The sequence below is a fragment of the Saimiri boliviensis genome, chromosome 7 (assembly GCF_048565385.1).
Source record: "Saimiri boliviensis isolate mSaiBol1 chromosome 7, mSaiBol1.pri, whole genome shotgun sequence".
NCBI lineage: Eukaryota > Metazoa > Chordata > Mammalia > Primates > Cebidae > Saimiri > Saimiri boliviensis.
The window spans coordinates 66,281,866-66,307,679 of record NC_133455.1 but is presented as its reverse complement, the minus strand read 5'-3'; the positions used below and the strand labels follow the sequence as shown (position 1 = coordinate 66,307,679).

The window sequence follows — 25,814 nt, the reverse complement described above, 5'->3', positions numbered from 1 at the left end:
AGGGTCCCCAGTCCGGACTCCAGCTCCCACTCTGGCACCTTGCAAAATGAAACCACCTCCGCGGCATCTCGAAGGTGCTGAGTAACCATCCCACTGACCGTCCATCCCTGTCCCAAGAGAGAGCCTCCCAGGCCTCCCGCTAGGCCAGGGCCCGAGGGTCCCCTCCCAACCCCCACCCCTCGCTGCCGGCTCCCGCGCTCCCCTCCCTTCCCTGACCGCCCGCCCAGCCCGCCGCCCCCGGCGGCTGGCGCGGGCGGTGCAGCATGCGGCAAAGCTCTTTGCATAAATTATGCTCATGACGCAGCAGCTAAAAAAATCCAAGTAGCAGAAGGAGGGAAAAAGGGGGGGAGGGATAAGGGGGGGTCGTGGAAGGGGGGAACGAGGAAAAATATATACCTGACCGACCCCCACCCGCCTTCCCCTTCCCGCTTCCCGGCCGTCCCCCTCCGCCTGGCGCAGCCCGCGGAACCCCCTTCGGCTCTGCCCAGCCCAGGCTAGGGGCCCGGGGGCGGCGGCGGGTCCCGACCAGCTCCCGGGCCGAGCCGAGCCCAGCCAAGCCGCACTGGCTTCTTTGTCTGCGGGCGGCGGCCGCCGTGGCCCCGGCCCCGGCCCCCTGGCCCGGGCTGTGAGACGAATCTCTAATTGGTGGCCGCCGGGCACCCGGGGCGAAGGCGGCTCGGGCTCGGGCTCGGGCTCGGGTAAGTAGCGGGGTCCTGGGCGGGGAGGGGTTTGCACGGAGGGGGAGGGGGCCGGGCAGGGGAGGTTTCGGGTTTGGTTAATATGCAATGCCCGTAATTAGCATAATTTATATATTTATGATAAAGAGAAAAGAAGCCGCGGGGCCGGGGCGGCGGGATGCGGGGCCGGGGCGGCGGGGAGCTGTGGGAGCCGGACTGCGCGCGGTTGCCCGCCTGGGGCCGGACACCCGAGGGCCGCGCCCTCGCCCGCCCGCGGGCCGCCCTGGACCTGGAGCGGAGAGGGCGGCCGCCAGGTGGACCCGGTGGGGAACCTGGACCTGGCCCCTCCCCGTTTCTGTTCCTGGAACCCTGGTGGGGTTCGGACCACAGGGGACGCTCTGCACACAGACCCAGCGGCGACGAGAGGATCCTTGCCCCGCTGGAGAACACGGACGCCTGGGTTCCCGGCGGTTAGGGACAGCTGGGGCTGCCAGGGTGGCCTGTCACAATTCTCCTGAATGAACAAACTCTGGGATGACCGGTGGGACTCGGGGTTAGGGACCCGGGCGTTGCTGGAAGGGTGGGGCAGTGATGGGAGAGTCACCATCGGGCAGAGCATGAGCACTTCATAAATATTTAATAACGATATTATTATTAATAAATAGTCATAATAACAGGCCTGATGTAGGCTCTCTGGGCAAGCTCACCTGGCAAGGCCAAAGGAGCTCCCAGCATACCCTGTAACCTTCACTTTCGCGGCAGAATGGCCCGCTTAGCCCGAATGGAAGCCTAAAACCGTCACAGAATAGCGTCTGCTGCTGGGCAGGGGGAAATCAGAAGAGTTCAGGAAGCCTTCCTGGGCCAAAGGAAAGAGGCTCTTTGCGGAGATTTTTTTTTTTTTTTTTTTTTGAGACGGAGTTTCGCTCTTGTTACCCAGGCTGGAGTGCAATGGCGCGATCTCGGCTCACCGCAACCTCCGCCTCCTGGGCTCAGGCAATTCTCCTGCCTCAGCCTCCTGAGTAGCTGGGATTACAGGCACGTGCCACCATGCCCAGCTAATTTTTTGTATTTTTAGTAGAGATGGGGTTTCACCTTGTTGACCGGGATGGTCTCGATTTCTCGACCTCGTGATCCACCCGTCTCGGCCTCCCAAAGTGCTGGGATTACAGGCTTGAGCCACCGCGCCCGGCCATTTGCGGAGATTTTTAACCTCATCTGCCTTTCCCCAATTCCTTGTTCCAAAAGTAGAGGGCTGGTCTCCAATTGTTCATATACATGTATCCCACGCCCCTTGTTTGGCAATCTAAGGTAGCCAACATTGACTGGCAGAGGCCTTCTGAGGAATAATTCCATTTTGATTCAAGTCCAGGTGTTCAAAGTGATACTTTTATTACCTGGTACTTCGCTTATCTGCTGTAGAACTTCATTTCTTCATTGGTTCAACAAAAGTACCCACTCACTGCCATGCTCTGAACAATTCAGACAAAACTTCTATCATGGAGTTTTTATTTTGGGGGTGGACAAGTAGATGCTAAACATGAAAACAAACAAGGTAATACCATGAAGTGATTGTGCGTGAGTGTGTGTGTGTATATATATAGCCATTTCTTCTGTTTTGTACCTGGAAATACTTCCTGGCAGTTAAGAAAAGTGAGTCAAGGGCCAGGTGCCATGGCTCATGCCTGTAATCCCAGCACTTGGGGAAGCCAAGGCAGGTGGATTACGAGGTAAGGAGTTTGAGACCGGCCTGGCCAAGGTGTTGAAACCCCATCTCTACCAAAAATACAAAAGTTAGCCAGGCGTGGTGGCACTCGCTTGTAGTCCCAGCTACCCTGGAGGTTGAGGCAGAAGAATTGCTTGAACCTAGGAGGCAGAGGTGGCAGTGAGCCAAGATCATGCCACTTCATTCCAGCCTGGAAAACAGAGTGAGACTCTGTCTCAAAAACAAAAAAAGAAAAGAAAAGTGAGTCAGAAGAAATTTGCTATTGTAGTGTTTGTTTATCTGCATTTTGAAGGAATTTGGGATAAGTTTATATTCTCGTCCCCAAGATATACTCACCATAAAATTATCGGAGTAATCTTTCCCTTTTTTTCTTTTGAGATGGAGTCTCGCTCTGTCACCCAGGCTGGAGTGCAGTGGCACAATCTTGGCTCACTGCAACCTCTGGGTTCAAGTGATTCTCCTGTCTCGGCCTCCCAAGTAGCTGGGATTACAGATGAATGCTGCCACACCCGGCTAATTTTCTTTGTATTTTAGTAGAGACAGGGTTTTACTGTGTTGCTCGGGCTGGTCTTGAACACCTGGGCCTCCCAAAGTGTTGGGATTACAGGCGTTAGCCACCACGCCCAGCCATCTTTTACATTTTAAAAATGCTTTATAATTTAAAACATCTTTATGTGCCTACTTTACTTCAGTTCAAAATAATAGCAATGATAATAACACTTATATAGTGTTTGCCTCATTCTAGGCCCTGTTTTAAGTGCCTTCTGTGAATATTATTAATTTAATCTTCATAGTAACCCATGAGATGGTTACTATAATTTGATTCCATTTTGGATAAGGAAACTGAGGCTTAGAGGGACTACCTGTAGTAGAAGCAGTATTCAAGCTGGGTCTTCTGCCTTTAAATCCCATGCTCTGTGTCAAAATGAGGGTTTATGAGGCAGAAGAGAGTGGGATCCAGGAGAAACTAGCCAAGGGAGGAAGGCCAGGAATGAGAAACTGGATGGGCTCTTTAGGAAGGGGTCAGTGTGGCCTGGGTTCTCCAGAACTCAATTCTACATCTTTGAATTTTTTTCTTCTTTTTTGAGACAGAGTTTCACTCTGTCACTCAGTCTAGAGTGCAGTGGCATGATCTTGGCTCACTGCAACCTCCACTTTCCGAGTTCAAGCAACTCTCCCACCTCGGCCTCCCAAGTAGCTGGGAATATAGGCACACACCACCATTCCCCGGGTAATTTTTGTATTTTTAGCAGAGAGGGAGTTTCACCATGTTGGCCAGGCTGGTCTTGAACTCCCGACCTTAAGTAATCTGCCTGCCTCAGCCTCCCAAAGTGCTGGGATTATCGGCGTGAACCACCATGCCCAGCCTATACTACGTCTTTGAAATCATTTTTAAGTAGCCCCAGTATGGGAAATGGAGCCAAAACATTTGAAATGGTGTGTGTGTTTTGAGGGAAAAGGCAGGAAATATGAAGAGGCTAAGTGATGTGGCTATGACATGACCTCGTATCTTAAATGTTTTCAGCCCATATTCAGGAACCCGGTTATATACCAGATATTATCCTAAGTACCAGGGATATGATGGTAAGCACATGCGCCCTGCCTTCCTGAAGTTTACAGTCTACTAGGAACATACCAACTTTTCATTTTTCACCTTCCTGCCTTCCTTCTTTCTTCTTTCTCTTTTCTTCTTTTTCTCTTTTTCTTCTCTCTCTTTTTTTCTCTTTTTGTATCTTTCTTTCTCTTTCCTTCCTTCTTTCTTTTCTTTTCTTTTTTTAAGACGGAGTTTCACTCTTGTTGCCCAGGCTGGAGTGCAATGGCATGATCTCAGCTTGCCACAACCTCTGCCTCCCAGGTTCAAGTGATTCTCCTGCCTCTGCCTCCCGAGTAGCTGGGATTACAGGCATGCACCACCATGCCTGGCTAATTTTGTCTTTTTAGTAGACATGAGGTTTCTCCATGTTTGTCAGGCTGGTCTCAAATGCCCGACCTCAGGTGATCCGCCCACCTCACCTCCCAAAGTGCTGGGATTACAGGTAAGAGCCACTACGCTTGGCTCTACTCTCCTATTTTTTTGGTCACCTCATTACTCTTTTTTTCTTTCTTCTGTGTGTGTGCCTAGCTGGTCTGACAACAGCTTGGCAAGACTGTTAGCTCTGCTGATGGTTCAGGATGTAGGAGTAGGGGCCGGTCTGGAGCAGAATTGAGATCCTCTGTTTTCTAGTGTCTCCTGAGTCTTGGGGGCCAGAGCAATCCCCATCAGCCTTCTGTTTCCTGAGAGGAGGCTCTGTGTAGTGTCAGAAGGATGGGGTTTGGGGGGGTGGACAGAGACTTGAAGTTTGAATCTGCCACTGACTCTCCAGTGTCCTTGGTCAAGTCACCTGACCTCTCTCTGCCTCTATGTACATATATATAAAAATGAAGATGATTAGCCAGGTGCAGTGACTCACGCCTGTAATCCTAGCACTTTGGGAGGCTGAGGCGGGTGGATCACCTGAGGTCAGGAGTTCAAGACCAGCCTGACCAATATGGTGAAACCCTGTCTTTAAAAAAAAAAAAAGAAGAAAAGAAAAAAAAATGAAGATGATTGTGGTAAAAGCATCATGTTAAGCATTTCATTTACATGATCTTATCATAATAATCCCATAGGGCTTGCTTATTTAATCACCATTTTATTTATTTATTTATTTATTTATTTATTTATTTATATTTTTTGAGATGGAGTCTCACTCTGTCGCCCAGACTGGAGTGTAGTGGCGCAATCTCGGCTCACTGCAACCTCCACCTTCGGGGTTCAAGCAATTCTCCTGCCCCAACTTCCTGAGTAGCTGGGACTACAGGTGCCCACCACCACGCCCAGCTAAGTTTTCTATTTTTAGTAAAGACAGGATTTCCCCATGTTGGCCAGTCTGGTCTTGAACTCCTGATCTCAGGTGATCCTCCTGCCTTGGCCTCCCAAAGTATTAGGATTAAAGGCATGAGCCACCACACCGGCCTAGGCATTTAAGGATTTCTTCTACTAGGATCTCAGGCTATTTTAGGGAGTTCTGATTTGTTTGGGATTTCCCAGTCCTCCTGTGTATCTTAGAATACTGCTCTAAACTCAAAGCAGGTCCAGAGGAGAATGACAGGTAAAACGAGGTTCTCTGGTTCATTCTTCCCCACTGAAAATCCTGCACGGCCCTGGACCTCTTTGGATTCTCAGGGTTTACAAATGCCTTAGCACTCGCAGTTCCTTTTACCCCTGAGACTGCTTGGGGTTTTGTTTTTATATTTATTTGTTTGGGACAAAGTCTTGCTCTGTCACCCAGGCTGGAGTGCAAGTGGCATGATCACAACTCACTGCAGCCTTGACCTCTGGGGCTCAAGCAGTCCTCCCACCGGTATGCACCACTACATCCAGCTAGTTCTTTTTTCTTTTTTTTTTGAGTTGGAGTCTCGCTCTGTAGCCCAGGCTGGAGTGCAGTGGTACAATCTTGGCTCACTACAACCTCCACCTTGGGGGGTCAAGCGATTCTCCTGCCTCGGCCTCCCAAGTAGCTGGGACTACAGGTGCGTGCCACAACTCCCAGATAACTTTTTGTATTTTCAGGGGAGATGGAGTTTCACCGTGTTAGCCAGGAAGGTCTCAATCTCCTGAATTTATTATCCGTCAGCCTCGGCCTCCCAAAGTGCTGGGATTACTGGCATGAACCACCGCGCCCAGCCTAGTTTTTTTTTTTGTTTTTTTTTTAATCTTTTGTAGAGACTGGGAAGGTGTCAAACTCCTAAACTCACATGATCCTCCCAAAGCACTGAGATTATAGGCATGAGCCACTGTGCTCAGCTCTGCCTGGGTTTTTAGATGTTAGCAAGGAAAACAAGGGGTAAGTGAACCGTTTGCTAGCCAACCAGAGTGCCTTGCCAGGCCCCATCCAGGGGTTTTTCAAACCCAACTCACTGGAGAAAGAAGGCAAAGGAGAGGGCCCTTGGCGTGCTCTGCTTCCCACCCCAGCTTTAACCAGAGCAGCTCTGCTATGATCTGTGTATGTTTTGGGATTCTACCGCTGGGACGGGGACAGGAGCTCCTTCTCTTGAAACAGACAGCTGATTGTCTCTCCCTCTTGGCCTTCAGGCTGTGGGCACTACATAGCATCATGGGCTCAGAGGAGTCCATCCAGATGTGCTATTTATGCAGTCACTGGGGAAATGGTCAAAAAGCAAACCAAAGATGGCTTTCTAGTCACTGGAACCCAGCCACAGCTGAGGCTTGAAAAAAACCTGGAAAGTTCCTGACAAGGAGATGGGAGCAGTTTCAGAGGAGAGTCTGCATAGATACGAAGCAAGGGGAACACACAGGGCACAGCTCAGAGTCAAAATGCTAAGTGTCTACTTGTCAGAGAGGTGATATCACATACACGTGTAATAGGAGCCATCTAAAGGTAAGACAGGGAGAGATGGACTGAACAAGGGAGGTCTTGGACTCTGCTCTGCCTGGATTTCTGGTGGGCTGAAATCTGGCTGGTGGGTTGGAGTGGGCTTAGGTGTGGCTAGAGGCTCTGTCTCAGGACGGACTTTGCCCTTGGCTTAAAGGACCAGACACCAAGGACTCAGGTCCTCATAGCTCATAAAATCTTAAGGGTGGGAGGGATATCAAAATCACCCAAGCCTTAGCACTACTTGAATCCTACTATACACAGTCACAAGGTGGACACTTGCCCCTGTTCAACCACTTCTTTTGAGTGGCCATGGTTGGCAGCAAAGAGCCAGAGGCCACAGTGAGACTATGAGCAGGCTTTACTCTCCTCTCGAGCAGATGGCTTGCTGCTCTACGATGATTGGCTACTGCTGCCTTACACCTAGTGACCTTCTCTGGAATTGGAAAATTCTTCTCCCCATGAAACGTATGTATCAAGCTGTGATGCACCCAGATTCACCTTGCATAGCTTTCATTTCAATTTTGTCTCGTCCTCTTATTTTCTTTGCAAATGACTTCTATATTTAACAACTTTCATAGCTCATCCCAATTCCTAGCCACAAGTGATGGTAAATTGCCAAATTCTCTGAAAAACTCATGGAAGACTGCCAAGTACAAAATCTGGGGGATCGGAGTTTAAGACTAGCCCTGGCAACATAGTGAGACCTCATATCTACCAAAAAAAAAAAAAAAAAAATTAGCTGTCCATAGGTAGTCACAGCTACTCTGGTGGTTAAGGCGGAAGGATCACTTGGGCCTGGGAGTTTGAGGCTGCAGTGAACCATGGTCATGCCACTACATTCTAGCCTGGGCAACAGAGCAAGACCCTGTCTCAAAAAAAAAAAAAAAAAATCTGAGGGGAGACATCACCCAAGAAGGAGGCTAGAGCCCCAGTGAGGTAGGTGGATGCTCAGCAGTTCTTCCAGAAAATTCCTCTGCCCCTCCTGCACCCCCTGGTCCTACCTGAAAGGGGAAGGCTCAGTTCCTCTTTTCTTCTTCAGTTGTTAGGTATCTGGAATTGCTTGCCCTCTCCTTGACCCCCACTCTAGAGGGGTTAGGGAGGGAAGAGGAGGGAAGGAACCTCAGGATTCTCCTTACCTGGTTGATCAGGGAACATCCTGCCAAGCAATGAAGATGCTAAAACCCCAAGGGATAATCTAGCAATTCCATTCCTAGGTATATACCCAAAGAATTGCAAACAGGTGTTCAAAAAAAAATTATCCCTAATAGTCGTAATACACACTAGCCAAAAGTTAGAACAACCCAAATATCCACCAACCAATGAACGGATAAACAAAATGTAGTATATCCATACAATAGAATGTTATTCAGCCAGCCAGGCATGGTGGCTCATGCCAGTAATCCTAGCACTTTGGGAGGCCAAGGCGGGTGGATTATGAGGTCAAGAGATCAAGACCATTCTGGCCAACATGGTGAAACCCCACCTCTACTAAAAATACAAAAATTAGCTGAGCATGGTGGCGTGCGCTCGTAATCCCAGCTACTCAGTAGGCTGAGGCAGGAGAACTGCTTGAACTTGGGAGGTGGAGGTTGCAGTGAGCCAAGATTGCACTACTGCCCTCCAGCCTGGCAACAGAACAAGACTTCATCTCAAAAGCAAAGATTATTCTGCCATGAAAAGGAATGAAATTCTGACACATGCTGCAACGTGGATGAACCTTGGAAACATGCTAAGTAAAAGAAGCTAGACACAGAAAGCCACATATTCTTTAATCCCATTTATATGAAATAGCCAGAATAGGGCACTCCGTAGAGAAAGCACGTCAGTAGTTGCCAGGGCTTGGGTGGTGGCAGTGGAAGGTGAAAGACTATTCCTGGATATGGAGTTTCCTTTTGGGTTGCTGAAAATGTTCTGGGACTAGACAGTGGTGATGCTGGCACAGGCGTGAACGTACCAGATTCCACTGTATGGTGCACTGTAAAGTGGCTAACATGGTTAATTGTATGGAATGTGAATTTATCTTAGTCTGTTTGGACTGCTTTAACAAAATACCATGAACTGGGTAGCTTACAAACAACAGAAATTTATCATAGCACCAAAGGTGGGAAGTCCAAGCTCAGGGTGTTGTTGTCTGGTGATGGCCCATGTCCTCATTAACAGAGCCTTCCTGCTGTGTCCTCACATAGTCAAAGGGGTGAAAATATCTCTCTCACACTAGGGTCTCGCTCTGTTGCACAGGCTGAAGTGCAGTGGCGTAATCACAGTTCACCACAGCTTCAACCTCCTGGGCTCAAGTGATCCTCCCGCCTCAACCTCCTGAGTAGCTGAGACTACAGGTACGCACCACCACGCCCAGCTAACTTTTGTACTTTTCGTAGAGATGGGGTTTCGCCATGTTGCCCAGGCTTACCTCGAACTCCTGGGCTCAAGCAGTTCACCTGCCTTGGCCTCCCTAAATGCTGGGATTACAGGCATGAGCCACTGTACCCAGCCTCAGGCCTTGTCTATACAGTCACTAATCCCATTCCTAATTACCTTGCAGAGACCCTACCTCCTAATACTATCACCTTGGGGATTAGAATTTCAGCACATGAATTTGGGGGGAAGGACACATTCAGACCATAGCAGAAGGGAAAGGTGACTCCAGAACACCCCTCTGGGCTTTGTTTCCCCATCTGTCGCATGCAGATAATAATGTCCCCCATTCCCCACGCCCCCAGAGTTGGCATGAGTAATACAGCAAGCAATTTGTGTTACATAAAATGCCTAGCATACAAGATGCACTCAAAATAAATGTTAATTGCTTTTTTCCTATAAAAGTGTCTAAACCTATTTGCCTCATTTATTTTTTTTCTCTCTCTCTCTATCTGTCTCTCTTTTTTGAGACAGGGTCTGCTTCTGTCACCCAGGCTGGAGTGTACCAATTACTGCTAACTGCAGCCTCTGCCTCCCAGTTTCAAGCGATCTTCCCACCTCAGCCTCCTGAGTAGCTGAGATTATAGGCATGCACCACAAATGCCCAGCTAATTTTTTTATTTTTTATTTTTATTTTTATATTTATTTTTAAAATAATAGACGGGGTCTCACTATGTTGCCCAGGCTGGTCTCGAACTCCTGGACCCAAGCAATTCTCCTGCCTCGGCCTCCCAAAGTGCTAGGATTACAGGCATAAGCCACTGTGCCCAACCTATTTTCTTTATTTCTTATGACTGTGGTTTGTGGCTCCAGCCAGACAACCTGTCCTCACATGAGGGCTTTGCCCACTCCTCACTGCATAGGGCAGGCTGTTCACATTTGGGATGTCTCACCTCCTCTCTTACAGGCCACTGTGGTCTGTGGGCCGCTGTCAGAGAGTCGCCTGAGGGGTGATTCTGTGATGTTTCTCCACTGAATCAGACTCTCTTGGAGTAGTTAGGGGAAAAGGTCTAGGGATCTGCATTTATATTTGTATTTTTAAATTATTACTCTGTACTTTATTTTATATATTTTTTCTTTTTTTTCCCCATCTCTACCTATTTTGAACATTTATTTGTTTTTTGAGACTGAGTCTCGCCCTACTCTGTACTTTGATACAAATACTAAAATTTTTACTAAATGCTCCAGGAGACCACTTTAATTTATTTTAATTTAATTTAATTACTTAATTTGTTTGTTTGTTTTGAGATGGAGTCTTGTACTGTCTCCAGGCTGGTGTGGAGTGGTGTGATCTCGGCTGACTGCAACCTCTACCTCCCAGGTTCAAGCGATTCTCCTGCCTCAGCGTCCCAAGTAGCTGGGATTACAAGTGCCCGCCACCACACCTGGCTAATTTTTTGTATTTTTAGTGGAGACAAGGTTTCACTATGTTGGCCAGGCTGGTCTTGAGCTCCTGACCTTGTGACCCACCTGCCTTGTCCTCCCAAAGTGTTGGGATTAAAGGCATGAGCCACCTCGCCTGGCTTAATTTATGTTTTTACCATCTCTTCCAGGAAATCTGCCCAGATTTCTGTCTTGCTTCTTACCTGAGTCTAAGGTTCTGAGTGTCAGGGTCAGATTCACGTTGGGTTCTACTGGGTGTGCTCTCTCCCATTGGACTGGGGGAGCCCCAGGGAAGATACTTGGCCCTTTCTTTACTCTCCTCACCTTAAGCCCAGATGTTCCTGGTTCTTCTCAATGTTGATTCTCCTAGGATGCTGTAGGAAATGCAGCACTTTAAAGTTCTTAGAATTCTGTTTTTTGGCCGGTGCGGTGGCTCATTCCTGCTACTCAGGGAGGCCGAGGCAGGTAGATCACTTGAGGTCAGAATTCAAGACCAGCCTGGCCAACATGGTGAAACCCTATCTCTACTAAAAATACAAAAATTAGCCTGGCATGGTGGCCCATGGCTGTAATCCCAGCTACTCAGGAGGCTGAGGCAGGAGAATCGGTTGAACCTGGAAGGCTCAGGCTGCAGTGAGCACAGCTCGCACCACTGCACTCCAGCCAGGGCGACGGAGTGAGACACTGCTGCAAAAAAAAAAAAAAAAAGAATCCTGTTTTTTGGGTTTTTTTTTTTTTACTTCTACAGATACTTGGGAGAACCTAGCTTCTCTGTCTTCTTACGATTCTATTCTGACTTTTCTAGATGGTATAGAAATGGTATTACTGTGTTTACATCAGCCTTTGCCTTTCCAATCCCATCTTACCCAGGATGTGCTAGGTGTGGGCTGGCCCCCACCCAACCCTGACAAGTGACCATGGATCCTGGAGCTGGATCAGAGTCATCTCTGACTGTCAATGAGCAGGTATCTTCTGGGGTGGAAGAGTGGGGGGTAAGGGTGATGGAGTGAGGGGTGTGGGCAAAGGAGGAAGACTCCACAGGGCCCCTCATTATCTGTTTCTTACCAGAGTTCATGGCCACTTCACCTGTCCAGAGGTACTTGCCACTTAAGATTTCTCAGGGCCTGAGTTTGGGGAGTTAAGCTGTGACTTTAAGATGTGAAATCAGGCCGGGCGCGGTGGCTCAAGCCTGTAATCCCAGCACTTTGGGAGGCCGAGGCGGGTGGATCACGAGGTCAAGAGATCGAGACCATCCTGGTCAACACGGTGAAACCCCATCTCTACTAAAATTACAAAAAATTAGCTGGGCATGGTGGCGCGTGCCTATAATCCCAGCTACTCAGGAGGCTGAGGCAGGAGAATTGCCTGAACTCAGGAGGCGGAGGTTGCGGTGAGCCGAGATCGCGCCATTGCACTCCAGCCTGGGTAACAAGAGCGAAACTCCGTCTCAAAAAAAAAAAAAAAAAAAAAAAAGATGTGAAATCAAAATGTACATCACATGTTTAAGTTTACATGGGGAAAGTTTTGACATCAGGTAATTTACTCTTTAGTTTTTCTTTTTTGTTTTTTTTGCAAATGACTATGTCATTTTTTAAAAGGAGAAAAAAAGACCGGGCATGGTGGCTCACGCCTATAATCACAACACTTTGGGGGGCCAAGGTGGTGGGTCACCTGAGGTCAGGAATTCAAGACCAGCTGGGCCAACATGGAGAAAGTCCGTCTCTACTGAAAATACAAAGTTAGCCAGGTATAGTGGTTCATGCCTGTCATCCCAGCTACTCGGGAGGCTGAGGCAGGAGAATCACTTGAACCCAGGAGGTGGAGGTTGCAGTGAACCGAGATCGTGCCACCACACTCCAGCCTGGGTGACAGAGCAAGACTCTGTCTCAAAAAAAAAAAAAAAGGATGAACTTTTCTGAAATTGGAGTGAAGTCCCTCATAGGGCAAGCTGGAGGCAGCACAAGAGCTTCTTTTGGGATGTATTCACTCATCTGATATTCTCCTGATGGGTCACATTATCAGTTTTTCCAGCCCAGTTTGGCTGGATCCACTTTCAGGCTTCAAGAGCGCGTTGTGAGAGTGATTTCAGGAACAGGCCAGTTGCAGAGAGGCCTGACACAAAGTTGTTTAATTTACAGACTTTGTCTCTGATTCTTGAATGGCGCAGTTGGCAGGGCTACTGTGCTGCTGATGAAGAGCCAGTGTGGGGCGTCTGAGCATGGGAGGGAGACCGAGTGTTCTGAGGAGGCTCAAGGTTCGCCGGCATTGCTCATGCATGGAGATTGCCCTTGAGGTCTGAGCATGCCCACAGCAGGTGGCAGGACAGGAGCCACAGGCCCACAGGATAAAAAGCTGCAGTCCAGGAACGGCGCCAGGCAGAGAAGGACAGCCTGCCTCTTATGGATTCTTGACCTTTGTTTCAGGAATTCAGCTTGCAGGGAAATTGAGGCTTTACTCCAGAGTTCTGGAAATAAAGGAATCATGGGCCATAAAAGTTACTCAGCATTGTAAAGCATTCATTTTCCATCCCTTTATCTTTTGGGAACTTTCAGATAGTTTCAAGGGAAGTGAAGAAGGATTTGCTTCCTGGCCCATCTTAAGCTGTGGGTACCATGTTAGGAGCCCTCAGAGCCACGTGCCAATATCCTAGCTGCCCAGAGGGCATCCTTCCAAGTTGTAGGATAGGCCATCCACCACTCCCTGCACTGAGTCCAAGAGATGGAACAAAGAGAAATTAGCTCCCAAATGGTCTGGCTCTGGGGGCGGGCCATTTTCTAGCTTCTCCCTGTCACCAGGGCCTGCTTTCCTTCAGCAGCTCCTTCCCTGGAATTCTCACAGAGCACACAGCCCTCTGGACAGAAGGTCTACATCCCGAAGTGCCCTCCCTTCTCTCCCCCAGCCACACCCAGAGCTTTGGATCCTGTGGCTCTACCAGCCCATCCCCCAGCAGTGTCTCCATCCTCTGCTTGCAGGTCATCGTGATGTCAGGTCATGAGACCATCCGAGTGCTGGAAGTTGGAGTAGATGCCCAGCTCCCTGCTGAGGAAGAGAGCAAAGGACTGGAGGGCGTGGCTGCTGAGGGCTCCCAGAGTGGAGACCCTGCTGAAGCCGGTCAAGCTGCTGGTGAAGCTGGGCCAGACAACCTGGGCTCCTCTGTAGAGGCAACTGGTACGAGGCCGTCGCCCCCACCTGGTACTGCTCCACCTGAGTCCTGAGTCCCATGGTCCCTGGGGAGCCAGCATGAGTCCCTGGGGAGCCAGCATGAGTCCCTGGGGCCCAGGTGGTTTTAGGGTCTTGTCTGCCTGCCCACTGGACAGCCTCTGGCCACAGTCTGTGCCTGTGGTCAGCTGTCAGGGCTCCTCTACACTGTTTCTGGAGCTTTCGATCTAGTTTGAGTCACTTCCAGGCCTCAACTGGGATGGATCAGGGTGAGGTGGGAGGAGACTGGCAGCACTCAGCTCAGGGGATTGAATCAACCTCAGGGGGCCCTAGATCTAAACCGCATTCTGAGGCCCAGTGCAGAGAGGACTGGACCTTCAGGATCCTGCCAGCCTTTCCAACTCAGTCTTTTTTGTAGCAGAGCTGGGAAGTCCCAGGAGTGGAGGAGGATGGGAGGGCATCTTACGTGCCTCAGATTAAAGATACAGATTAGGTAGGATTTTGTAGAACCCCATCGATTTATAGGTGATATCCCTCTCCAAAGATGACCTTAAGGTGTGAGCGTGATTCTCTTGCAGTATTCAGTGAGACAGCCTGGGCTGTGGAAGAGGCTGAGCTGTGAGGGATCAGGCACTGCTCCCTGGCCTTGGGGCACCCTCTCATCAGCCTTCCTCATTAACACTTGCAGAGTAGTCATCTCCTTTTGCAGGAAGCCTTGGGCCTCCTTTTTCAGTTTCCCCAGAACACCCTAAATCATCCCTTGACTGGAGATCTGGACTGGTGGGGGTGGGCCAAGAAGAAAGCAAGTGAGAACAGGCAAACCTCAGAGAGCAACAGCTCCTTAGCAAGAAAACCGCATGAACACACATTACTTGCTCTACCTTCACATCAGTATGTGAATTCCTTGGAACCCTAGTAACCCTAGTCATTTTCTTTTCTTTTTGGATAAAGGAATGACAAGAGACATGACCATTTTTCCCCAGCCTGGAAATGCTCTGCTTCCATGTTGAGGCCAGGATGGGTCATCACCTGTTCCCAAGGGGCAGTGCCCTGGAGAACAGGCAGGGAAGACAAGGACCCTGCGTCTGCCAGTCCTTCCATTCAGCATAGTCATTGTGGAGTGGAACCCCTTTTCAGAAAACAGGGGAGGTTTCTCAAGTGTATTCACTGTGCCCTCACTTCCCTTTCACCCATTTATCCATCTTCATAGCTCATTTCCTCTGGTGCCTGAATTCTGCTCCTTATCCAAATCCGCTCTCCGAAATGGATCCTAAATCAATAATTTTCATGAGTGTTTGTGTAGTGTGTGTCTTCTTCCAGGGGTTTGTGTGTCTAAGCCTTTCACAAAAGGCTCCTCCTCTGTAAAGGAATTTTAGTGTCATCAAGCAGCTAAGGGAGGTATTTTGATGGCACCACCTAAGCTGCCAGCTTAGAGTGATGGAAACTTTCTAGGTGTGCAGTGTGAAGAAGGGTCTCCCGCTTGGTGCAGTGGCTCACGCTCGTAATCCCCGCACTTTGGGAGGCCAAGGCAGGTGGATCATGAGGTCAGGAGTTTGAGACCAGCCTGTCCAACATAGTGAAACCCCGTCTCAACTAAAAATACAAAAATTAGCCGGGTGTGGTGGCACCCATCTGTAGTCACACCTACTTGGGAGGCTGAGGCGGGAGAGTGGCTTGAACCTGGGAGGTAGAGGTTGCAGTGAGCCTAGACCACACCATTGCTCTCCAGCCTGGGTGACAGAGTGAGAAAAAAATTAAAAAAGAAAAACAACAGAAGAAGAGGAAGGGTTTCCTGTTATTAAAACAAAACAGGCCGGGCGAGGTAGCTCATGCCTGTAATCCCAGCACTTTGGGAGGCTGAGGTGGGCGAATCACGAGGTCAGGAGATTGAGACCATCCTGGTTAACACAGTGAAACCCTGACTCTCCTAAAAATACAAAAAAATTAGCCAGGTTTGGTGGCACATGCCTGCAGTCCCAGCTACTTGGGAGGCTAAAGCAGGAGAATCACTTGAACCCAGGAGGCAGAGGTGGCAGTGAGCTGAGATCATGCCGCTTTACTACAGCCTGGGTGACAGAGCAGGACTCCATCTCAAAAATAAATAAATAAAATAAAAAATAAAACAAGACAAAACTAAGTAACAGGAAACTTTTTCAGGATGAAAACAGAATCTATTGGTTTGTGTCACTCTAAATTACTATCCAGTCTTTGTCACGCGTATATGTTTTTATTGGTGTGGCCACTAAAGGTAGACTAAGTAGTATGACACCACCACATAATTTCATGTATGTGTGTCTTTTATTGACATAGAGTCACACACCTGCTTCTGGTTTTGGCCATTGTCAAATTGTCTGGGTTTTTATTTTCATAAACAGTGCTGCTTTGAATGTTTTTGTATTGGTCATTTAAAAAATTTTGTGTGTGATATAGTCTACTAAGATTTGCTTTGAGGCTAGTCACAGTGGCTCACACCTGTAATCCCAGCACTTTGGGAGGCCTAGACGGGCAGATCTGAGGTCAGGAGTTTGAAACCAGCCTGGCCAACATGGTAAAACCCCATCTCTGCTAAAAGTATAAAAATTAGCCAGGTGTGGTGGTGTACTCCTGTAGTCCCAGCTGCTCTGGAGGCTAAAGCAGGAGAACCGCTTTAACCCAGCAGGAGGCAGAGGTTGCAGTGAGCTGAGATTGCACCATTGCTCTGCAGCCTGGGCAACAGAGCAAGACACCATCTCAAAAAATAATAACAATAAAATAAATAAAACTCCCTTTGAAGGGAAATTAATTATTAACATAGGAGGAAGTCATTTCATGGAAAAATAAAAAATCTTGCTATCAATGAGAAAAAAAAGTAATTGACTTTAAAGTGTGACATCCCTGTTAGGCCAGGAAATAAATAAGTGGTGATAAAACCTATATTGGTGGGTGGGCATGGTGGCTCATGCCTATAGTCCCAGCACTTTGGGAAGCTGAGGCAGGCAGACTGCTTGAGCTCAGGAGTTCCAGACCAGCCTGGGGAACATGGCAAAACCCCCACTCTACAAAAAGATAAAAAATTAGCCAGGAGTGGTGGCACATGCCTATAGTTACAGCTACTCGGGAGGTTGAGGTGGGAGGATCACTTGAGCCTGGGAAGCTGAGATCGCACCACTACACTCCATCCAGCCTGGATGACAGAGTGAGACCCTGTCTCAAAAAAACAAAACCAAATAAAACTATTGAGTGGTGCTGTGGAGAAGCAGGTACATTGGTGATGGTTCTGTGAGTTCCTTTAGTCTTTCTGTACAGTCTAGCAGGAAGCAGTAGAAGCCCTAATGTATATAAAACCTTGGACTCCGTGGTCCTGCTAAATATGCCCTAATAAAACGAATATTTTGCTTCTTTAGAGGGTAATCTTTCATCATTTATGTTTGTCACTTTCCCATTTTCTCATTTGATATCTTTTCTTGCATTTTGTCCAACAAAATGTTTTAAGATTTTTCATATGTTCAGGCTCTCTTTATGTTTGCTGATTTTTTTGTTTTATTTTTTTAATTCATTTTTATTTTTTTCGTAGAGATAGCATTCTTGTTCTGTTGCTCAGGCTGGTCTGGCAACTCCTCAGCCTCCCAAAATGCTGGGATGACAGGCATGAACTACTGCACCCAGCCTGATGTTTTTTTTCAGTAGTTAGAAATGTATCTTCCCTCCACAGAGGAGATAAACCTGTTATTTTGTTTTCTTTTACTATTTTATAAGGCCTTTGTTGGTGTCTCTTTAATTCCTTAAACTACCTGGGTTTTATTGTTATATGCTGTGAACAGTATAGTCCTGAGTTAGGTGGCCACCTTCCCAAATTGAAACATGGGCCAGGACTGCAGGGTTGGACAGACCCTTGCAGTTATGTGATTTAGTGGTTCCCTCTCTTGGCCATATCGCAGGGGAAGCTTTAAAGGAAAAAAGAGAGGCGAGGTAACTAGCCTCCACTCCTGGACATTCTGATTCAGTAAACCCAGATTAAAGCCTAGAAATATATGCCTAGCAGTGTTAAGAAGCCACTAATCTGGCCAGGCATGGTGGCTCATGCCTGTAATCCCAGCACTTTGGGAGGCTGAGGTGGGGAGATTACTTAAGGTCAGGAGTTTGAGACTAGCCTGGCCGACACTGTGAAACCCCATCTCTACTAAAAATACAAGAAAAAAATTAGCCAGGCGTGGTGGTATGCACCTGTAACCTCAACTACTTGAGAGGCTGAAGCAGGAGAATCCCTTGATCCCTGGGGGCGGAGTTTGCAGTGAGCCAAGATTGCCCCATTGCATTCCAGCCTGGGTAATAAGAGCGAAACTCCATCTCAAAAAAAAAAAAAAAATTTTAAAAAGAAGCCACTGTCTGGTCCAATATCCATCACTCAACTCCTAGGCTCCTTTTAACTCACCATATATTAAATAATAACCCTTCTCCTCATTGTTGTGTGGCTGTGAAGAAGTTTCCTGGTGGGGGTACCCCAGTACCTGCATAGGCCAAGGTACCAAGAACAGGCAAAAAGCTGCAGGTCACAGGGAGTTCCTTTAGAAGCTCATCGAAGCTGCTCACTTGACTTTAGATCTCAGGAAATAGCAGAGAAAAGTTGGCTGTCCTGGAAAGCCCCTGTGATCCTGTAGTGCAGCACAGACCTGACCAATTTTCAGGGACTGTTGCTTGCAGGACTTTGCCCTTCAGGAACTCCTGCACCTTCCCCAAGCCAGCAGCTGCATCAAAAAGTAGCCTGGAGGTAGGGCAAACAGTGATTCAGTGGCTGGATGAACCAAAGACAGCTGCTCCCATCAATTCTAGCTCCAGCCCTCCCTGACATCTGTGTGCTTCAGGCCCTTCTGTTGACAATGTGACAGTTCTTACAGGGCCAGGAAATGAGGGCTAACACTCACCCACATATCTCCTTCAGCTAGATGTGGAAAGGGGTGGTTAACCTTCCAGAGCTGGCACAGGGCTCCCCAGCCTCCTAGCCTCACTACTGTAGCATTCAGGAAGCTGTCTCATGGGCCAGGGAAGGCCAATGATCGATCTGGGGCTCTGTAGCAATGCAGCATGGGACGGAGGGTCACTGCTTCAGGCTGCAGATGGGATGTCATGTACTGCTGCGGTGACCCTTCCACTCACGTCAGGTTCAATCCTTGTCCTTCTTTCTCTCAATGCCTTGTGAAGTGAAGTCACCCCCGGGGATCCCTCCGAGCCCTGCCCCTGCCATTGCCACCTTCAGCCAAGCCCCAAGCCAGCCTCAGGCATCGCAGACCCTGACACCACTGGCTGTACAAGCTGCCCCCCAGGTAAGGGCTGCCCCCGGAGCTGGACAGAGGGTCGAGGGCAGGAGTGGGGCATGGGACAGCCAGCATGGGGAAGCCATGGGATCTGGGAACTTCACTGGGCAGGACGGGGAAGGGGCTGTGGCTCGAGGGAGGGACTCTCCTACTAGGCACCTCCAGCCTCACCCCTGCCTAGATCAGGCGCATTTGGAAAAGGGGATCTGCATTTGCCGGATCATCTCCTTGGGTCCAGCCAGGATTGTAGAAATAACATTAACTCTTTCATGCAGCCAGAGTTTTTGTTTATTGAATGACTGAATGAATACCCTTGCCGGCCCTCCAGTGGGTGCCTAGAAAGAGTTAATGGATTGTTCAGAGTCCTCATTTAGAGCCAGGCAGTGGCCCCAGCACCGTGAGAGGCTGCCCTCAGGATCTTGCAGGCAGACAGCGTTCTCTGTGCCTTTCCCTGCATGCCCTGACTCCAAGGCATCCAGCCAAGGGCCTGGTCCATCAGAAACTTCTCGGAGGCCTCTGTGGGCCCTTGACCACTGGTTGCATCAGCCTCTGCTCCCTGGCCTGTCAGCAAGGGCCCGAGGAAGGCCTGGCAGGCAGCAGACTCTGATGTGGGAGACCTGTGCCCCCTTCCCTTCCTATGAACAGGGCCGCCTTGCCCTGGATTTGAGCGACTTCTCTGGAGGCAGGACAGTCGGACCAGGCACCCCCTCAAACGTTTGGGCCTCCAGCTAGGGTTTGGCTCTTCCCCGTCCTCATGTGGCCTTTGCCCCATCGCCCTCAGAATGCTTTGTTTGTGCTCAGCTGGGTCTCAGAGACCCAGTGTTCGCGCTGTCAATGTTGATTTTTTTATTTTTTTCTTTTCTTTTTGAAATCTTGTTTGCTTTTGCAGGTCTTGACTCAGGAAAACTTAGCCACAGTTCTGACAGGAGTTATGGTTCCAGCAGGGGCAGTTACTCAACCTCTTCTTATCCCCATCAGTATTGCAGGTCAAGTGGCTGGTCAGCAGGGGCTGGCCGTGTGGACAATTCCTACAGCAACCGTGGCTGCCCTCCCAGGACTGACCGCTGCTTCTCCTACGGGGGGAATTTTCAAGCCACCTTTAGCCGGTCTCCAAGGTAACGGCAACTCTTCCCAGGACTGCACCAGGCCCCCCACCACCCTCCACTGCACCCCTGCACGCGTGCTTGCCATGTTGGACTCAGAACCTGCGGCCCACCCGGGGCAACCGCCCTGGAGTCCGGATCCGGTGTCTTAGGCACCTGGCCACAGAGCTGCTGCACCACCTCGGGACTGTAGGCTGTGACACCACGCTGGCCCCACAGGCCTGTTTTACTTCAGCCAGCTGTCTGAGACTGCCCCTCTCCCCCTGCGCCAGAACTCACCCCATGACCAGCCTCCTGGGAAGGAATTCGAGAAGAGTCAACGTCTGGTTCTTGAACCTACGCATCTCCTGGCCCCAGGGAGGGGGGAATGAGAGATGCTGGCACGTGCCAGCCCTTCAAGGATCAAGGGAATCATGGCCGCCTGCCCCACTGTGCCCACTGCCCCCACCCCCTCTCCTTCTTGTGCCAGATCCCTTGGGATTGGAGCCGCTGTGGGCAGTGGCTAGGTGTTTGAGCACCTCTGTCTCTGCCTTGCTCCATAGCAGCTGCTGTGCTGAACACCGCTCTGCCGGCACCCGTACAAGCTGCCCCACCGGTACAGGCCTCCTCGACGGCCCAACCCCGGCCACCAGCCCAGCCCCAGACGCTGTTCCAGACCCAGCCGCTGCTGCAGACCACACCTGCCATCCTCCCACAGCCCACTGCTGCCACTGCTGCTGCCCCTACTCCCAAGCCAGTGGACACCCCCACACAGATCACCGTCCAGCCTGCAGGCTTCGCATTTAGCCCAGGAATCGTAAGCTGCTGCCCTCACCCAGGGCTGACCAGGGATGGACGGACTCACGGGCCAAGGGTGGAACTGACCCTTCCCACAGTGAAGGACGAGCCCCCCTGAAAACAGCCCTTTTCCAACACATCAGCAGAGATGGGCTCCCTCTGAGGCCTTCTCCTCGCAGCTGCCAGCCTGTCCATCCCAGATAAAAGCAGACAACCTCTGCCAAGAGGGCTGGGCACATTCTTCAGAACCTCAACCACTGGACCAGGCTTGGAGGGTGGGATGACATCTGAGGATTGAAAACTTGTGGGCTGTCACTAAGGTGCAGCCAGAGCTTATAGCTCTATGCTGGTGTCTGTCCAGTATGGCTCCTGGCTTGGCAGTGGGAGCTGTTAGATGTGACTAGGATCACATCAGCCTCTCCAGTATGGCCCTTCTGCCCTCCCAGGCCTGGCCTGAAAGATTAACCAGAGTTATTTTTCCATGACTGCGGCCCCGCCCTTCCCTGCTGACCCCTGCAGCCCCTAGCCCTGGAAACCATCCAGCCAGTAGACATGGGCCTGAAGCCCACATTCACATCTACCTACCCCAGTGCCCTCTTCCCTCTGCCCAGGGCTCTTCTCACCCCTTGGCTTCTGAGCAAGGCTCTTCCTCCACCCACAGATCAGTGCTGCTTCACTTGGGGGACAGACCCAGATCCTGGGCTCCCTCACTACAGCTCCAGTCATTACCAGCGCCATTCCCAGCATGCCAGGGATCAGCAGTCAGATCCTCACCAATGCTCAGGGACAGGCAAGTGGCCAAAGACAGGGCTGGAGGGTGGGGACTGTGGAGAGGCTGGCCAGGGGAAGACAGCCAGGATGTGGGCTGTGGGTTATAGAAACTTGAACAGATGTCAAGCTGTTGTTCTTATCTCCCGTGTGGTGGCTTTCTGCCAGTGCTAAAGCCGGGCAGGGGTGTAGCAACCTCCCTGTCCTGGAGGTACTCACTTTAGGTGGGGGTTTCATTTATGGAGCACCCATCTTTTTTTTTTTTTTTTTTTTTTTTTTTGAGACGGAGTTTCACTCTTGTTATCCAGGCTGGAGTGCAATGGCGCGATCTCGGCTCACAGCAACCTCTGCCTCCTGGGTTCAGGCAATTCTCCTGTCTCAGCCTCCTGAGTAGCTGGGATTACAGGCACACGCCACCATGCCCAGCTAATTTTTTGTATTTTTAGTAGAGACGGGGTTTCACAATGTTGACCAGTATGGTCTCGATCTCTTGACCTCGTGATCCACCCGCCTTGGCCTCCCAAAGTGCTGAGATTACAGGCTTGAGCCACCGCGCCCGGCCGGAGCACCCATCTTGTCAGGCTTTGTGCTAGGTGCTTTCTTATACATCATCTCACTTCGTTTGGAGTACAAATCTATTAGATGCAGATTATTATTTTTTTTAGGCAGAGTCTCACTCTGTTGCCCAGGCTGGAGCGCAATGGCGTGATCTCAGTTCACTGCAACCTCCACCTCCTGGGTTCAAGCAATTCCCTGCCTCAGCTTCCCCAGTAGCCACCACCAGACCTGGCTAATTTTTGTATTTTTAGTAGAGACAGCGTTTCATCATCTTGGCCAGGTTGGTCTTGAACTCCTGACCTCGTGATCCACCTGCCTCAGCCTCCCAAAGTGGTGGTATTACAGGTATGAGCCCCCTCACCTGGCTAGATGGAGATTTTTATTCCCATCTTACAGGACAAAAGGCTGAGGTTCAGAGCAATTAAGCCACACAGCTAAAATGTGGCAGAACAAGGCGAGTCTCTCTGAATCCATATCCAGTCATATTCCTGCTCCACCATAGCTCTGAGGCTGTAATAAAGGAAGTAGCCTCTAGAGTGTGAATCGTGCATTTTGCTAATGCAGAAACAGGCCAGAGCGGGTTGAGTGATTTGTCCATTAGTCTCTTTCCCTGGCTGTGTGGGGATTTGGGTTTGGGGTGGAGCTGGACGCTATCCTCACTCCTGGGGTCCCTGCCTTATTTCCTCCCAGGTTATTGGAACCCTTCCATGGGTAGTGAACTCAGCTAGTGTGGCGGCTCCAGCACCAGCCCAAAGCCTCCAGGTCCAGGCCGTGACCCCCCAACTGTTGTTGAACGCCCAGGGCCAGGTGATTGCAACCCTGGCCAGCAGCCCCCTGCCTCCACCTGTGGCTGTCCGGAAGCCAAGCACACCTGAGTCCCCTGCTAAGAGTGAGGTACAAGGGCTGGGGGGGGGTGGGGGGTGGGGCAGGTTCTGCTATTTGGCACGGCTGTGTCCCTCCAGACTGTCAGGCAGTGTCTTTTTTCAGAAGACAGTGTCTTCTGAAACTCCTAGGAGAGCCAGGTACCTCCTAAAGTTGGGGAGGTCCCTGAGTAGAAAGCCCACCTGTGTCCACACAGGTTATCTCCAGGGAAACAGCACCACGAGACCCCCTACTCACACACAATCAAATATGTGTATGTGCCCTCAGAGGCCAGTGCTGTTCTAAGAAGGTCAGGGAGGTAGGTGATTGTCAAAGTAGACTGGGCCAGGATCAGCTTTAGGGTGAACAACCTTCTGAAAAGCCCTGGAAAGTCAGTTTTGTACCCCCTTCTCTACCCCTCCATCCCTCCACCCCTCCACTCTGCACTGTGGCTTTGATTTACTCATTGCTCATTCTAGGAGTATTTTTTGAGTGCCTGCTTTTTCCCAAGTGCTGATGAATAAGATGCCCTCCTAGCCTTAGATAGCTTGATATTAGAGACAGTTACAAGTCAGTGAGAAAAACTCAGAGGGACACACAAATAAGGTGGTTTGGGGCCCCAGAGAAAAGAGCTCTCTACAAACCTGGGAGTTAGCAAGGCTTCATAGGTAAGGGACGTTGGACCATCATAAAGAGACGAAGCCAGGCGTGGTGGTGCTCACCTGTAGTCCCAGCTACTCAGGAGGCTGAGACGGAGGATCACTTGAGGCAAAGAGCTCAAGGCTGCTGTATACGATGATCATGGCCGTGAACAGCCACTCCACTCCAGCCTGGACAACACAGCAAGACCCCATCTCTAAAGATACAAAGGGAGGAGTTGGGTGTGAGAGTGTTCTACCTTCAGGAACTGCAACAAGTACGGCATGCCAGAGCAGCAGTTCTCACGCCTGTGCGTCAGAACCCCTGGAGGGCTTGCTGGAATGAAGATTCCAGGGTCCCACCACAGAGTTTCTTATTTAGTAGATCTGAAGTGGGATCCAAGAGTTTGCATTTCTAAGTTCTCAAGTGATAATAAGGCCAGTGGTTTGCAAATGTAGTATGCACATCCAAGCTTTGTGCAGAACCTCTTAGCTTCCTCTGTGAATAGGGATCATAAGGGTACCAACTTCAGAAGGTTATGAACACTAAAGGATATATCATACATAGGCAATGAACACTGGCGCACAGAAAGCACTTGAAAAACAAACAGTAGTTCTTGTTTTTTACCATCATCAGGCAGTGGGGAACTGCTTTAGCAAGGAAATGGCTGATCAGATTTGCTTTTTTTTTGAGACCAGGGTCTTGCTCTGCCAAAAGTGATGGAGTGCAGTGCTGTGACCTCGGCTTACTGCAACCTCTGCTCCTAGGCTCAATCAATCCTCCCACCTCAGCCTCCCCAGTAGCTGGTACTACACGCACCACCACACCTGGCTATTTTGTGTATTTTTTGTAGAGACAGGGTTTTGCCACATTGCCCAGGCTGGTCTTAAATTCCTGGACTCAAGTGATCGGCCCACCTCAGCCTCCCAAAATACTGGGATTACAGGCATGCAACACCATGCCCAGCTGAGATAATGCATTTTTTTAAAAAATCCCTTTTATAGGCCGGGCGCGGTGACTCAAGCCTGTAATCCCAGCACTTTGGGAGGCCAAGGGGGGTGGATCACGAGGTCAAGAGATCGAGACCATCCTGGTCAACAAGGTGAAACCCCGTCTCTACTAAAAATACAAAAAAAAAAAAGTTAGCTGGGCATGGTGGTGCATGCCTGTAATCCCAGCTACTCAGGAGGCTGAGGTTGCGGTGAGCCGAGATCGCTCCATTGCACTCCAGCCTGGGTAACAAGAGCGAAACTCCGTCTCAAAAAAAAAAAAAAAAAATCCCTTTTATAGTCTGGGTGCTGTGGCTCACGCCTGTAATCCTAGCACTTTGGGAGGCTCAGGCAGGCGGATGACCTGAGGTCAGGAGTTCGAGACCGGCCTTACCAATATGGTGAAACCCCATCTCTACTAAATATACAAAATTGGCTTTGTGTGGTGGTGGGTGCCTCTAATCCCAGCTCTTCGGGAGGCTGAGGCAGGAGAATCACTTGAACCCAGGAAGCAGAGTTTGTGGTGAGCCGAGTTCGCACCACTGCACTCCAACCTGGGTGACAGAGTGAGACTCCATCTCAAAACAAAAAATCCCTGTTATTCACATGGTGTCACAAACTGGACTGTGGTGAGGCAGTTTAAACAGCTCCAGGGAGAGGCAAGGAGCTCTGAACTAAGGCAAAGGCCCTGGGGATGAAGAAGCAATGGACTTGAGACGTACCAGGGTAGAATCCAGGAAACAGGACCATCCTGGAGAAATCTGTACTTCCTAGAAAGCTTTTTGTTTTTTAAATCGTACCAAATACTTTCATATATTTATTGTTTCTCCTGATTGCAAACATGATAGGTGATTTTTACAAAAATTCTAATATTTTGTGTAATGTAAACAGTAAAAAGCTCTTTTAATTCCATCTCCAGAGACAATTTCTTTTGAAAGGTCACTTAATATGCCTCAAGATTTTGTTTTTCTGGAAATTCGTATGTATTTTGTAAAGGCATTATTCCATAAAAACTGATTTTCTTTTTTAAAATTTTTTATTTTTTATTTTTTG

At 49.6% G+C, this 25,814-nt stretch overlaps 1 protein-coding gene across 4 annotated transcripts in view; it reads left to right on the top strand.

Moving 5' to 3' along the window:
• The first annotated feature begins 211 nt into the window (after positions 1-211).
• Positions 212-25,814, top strand: part of POU6F1 (POU class 6 homeobox 1) — a 32,739-nt gene continuing 7,136 nt past the window's right edge. The window contains exons 1-9 of one of the 4 annotated variants that reach the window (XM_074402641.1): positions 212-698; positions 9,057-9,154; positions 11,487-11,581; positions 13,589-13,784; positions 18,954-19,075; positions 19,956-20,181; positions 20,712-20,965; positions 21,608-21,736; positions 22,963-23,166. In XM_074402641.1, the coding sequence (XP_074258742.1) occupies positions 11,534-11,581; positions 13,589-13,784; positions 18,954-19,075; positions 19,956-20,181; positions 20,712-20,965; positions 21,608-21,736; positions 22,963-23,166 (1,179 nt within the window). In that variant the 5' untranslated portion in view covers positions 212-698; positions 9,057-9,154; positions 11,487-11,533. Of the gene's footprint in view, positions 699-788; positions 7,284-9,036; positions 9,155-11,486; positions 11,582-13,588; positions 13,785-18,953; positions 19,076-19,955; positions 20,182-20,711; positions 20,966-21,607; positions 21,737-22,962; positions 23,167-25,814 lie in introns of those variants that run through there. The other 3 variants (XM_074402642.1, XM_074402643.1, XM_039472386.2) reach the window with 3 other exon arrangements.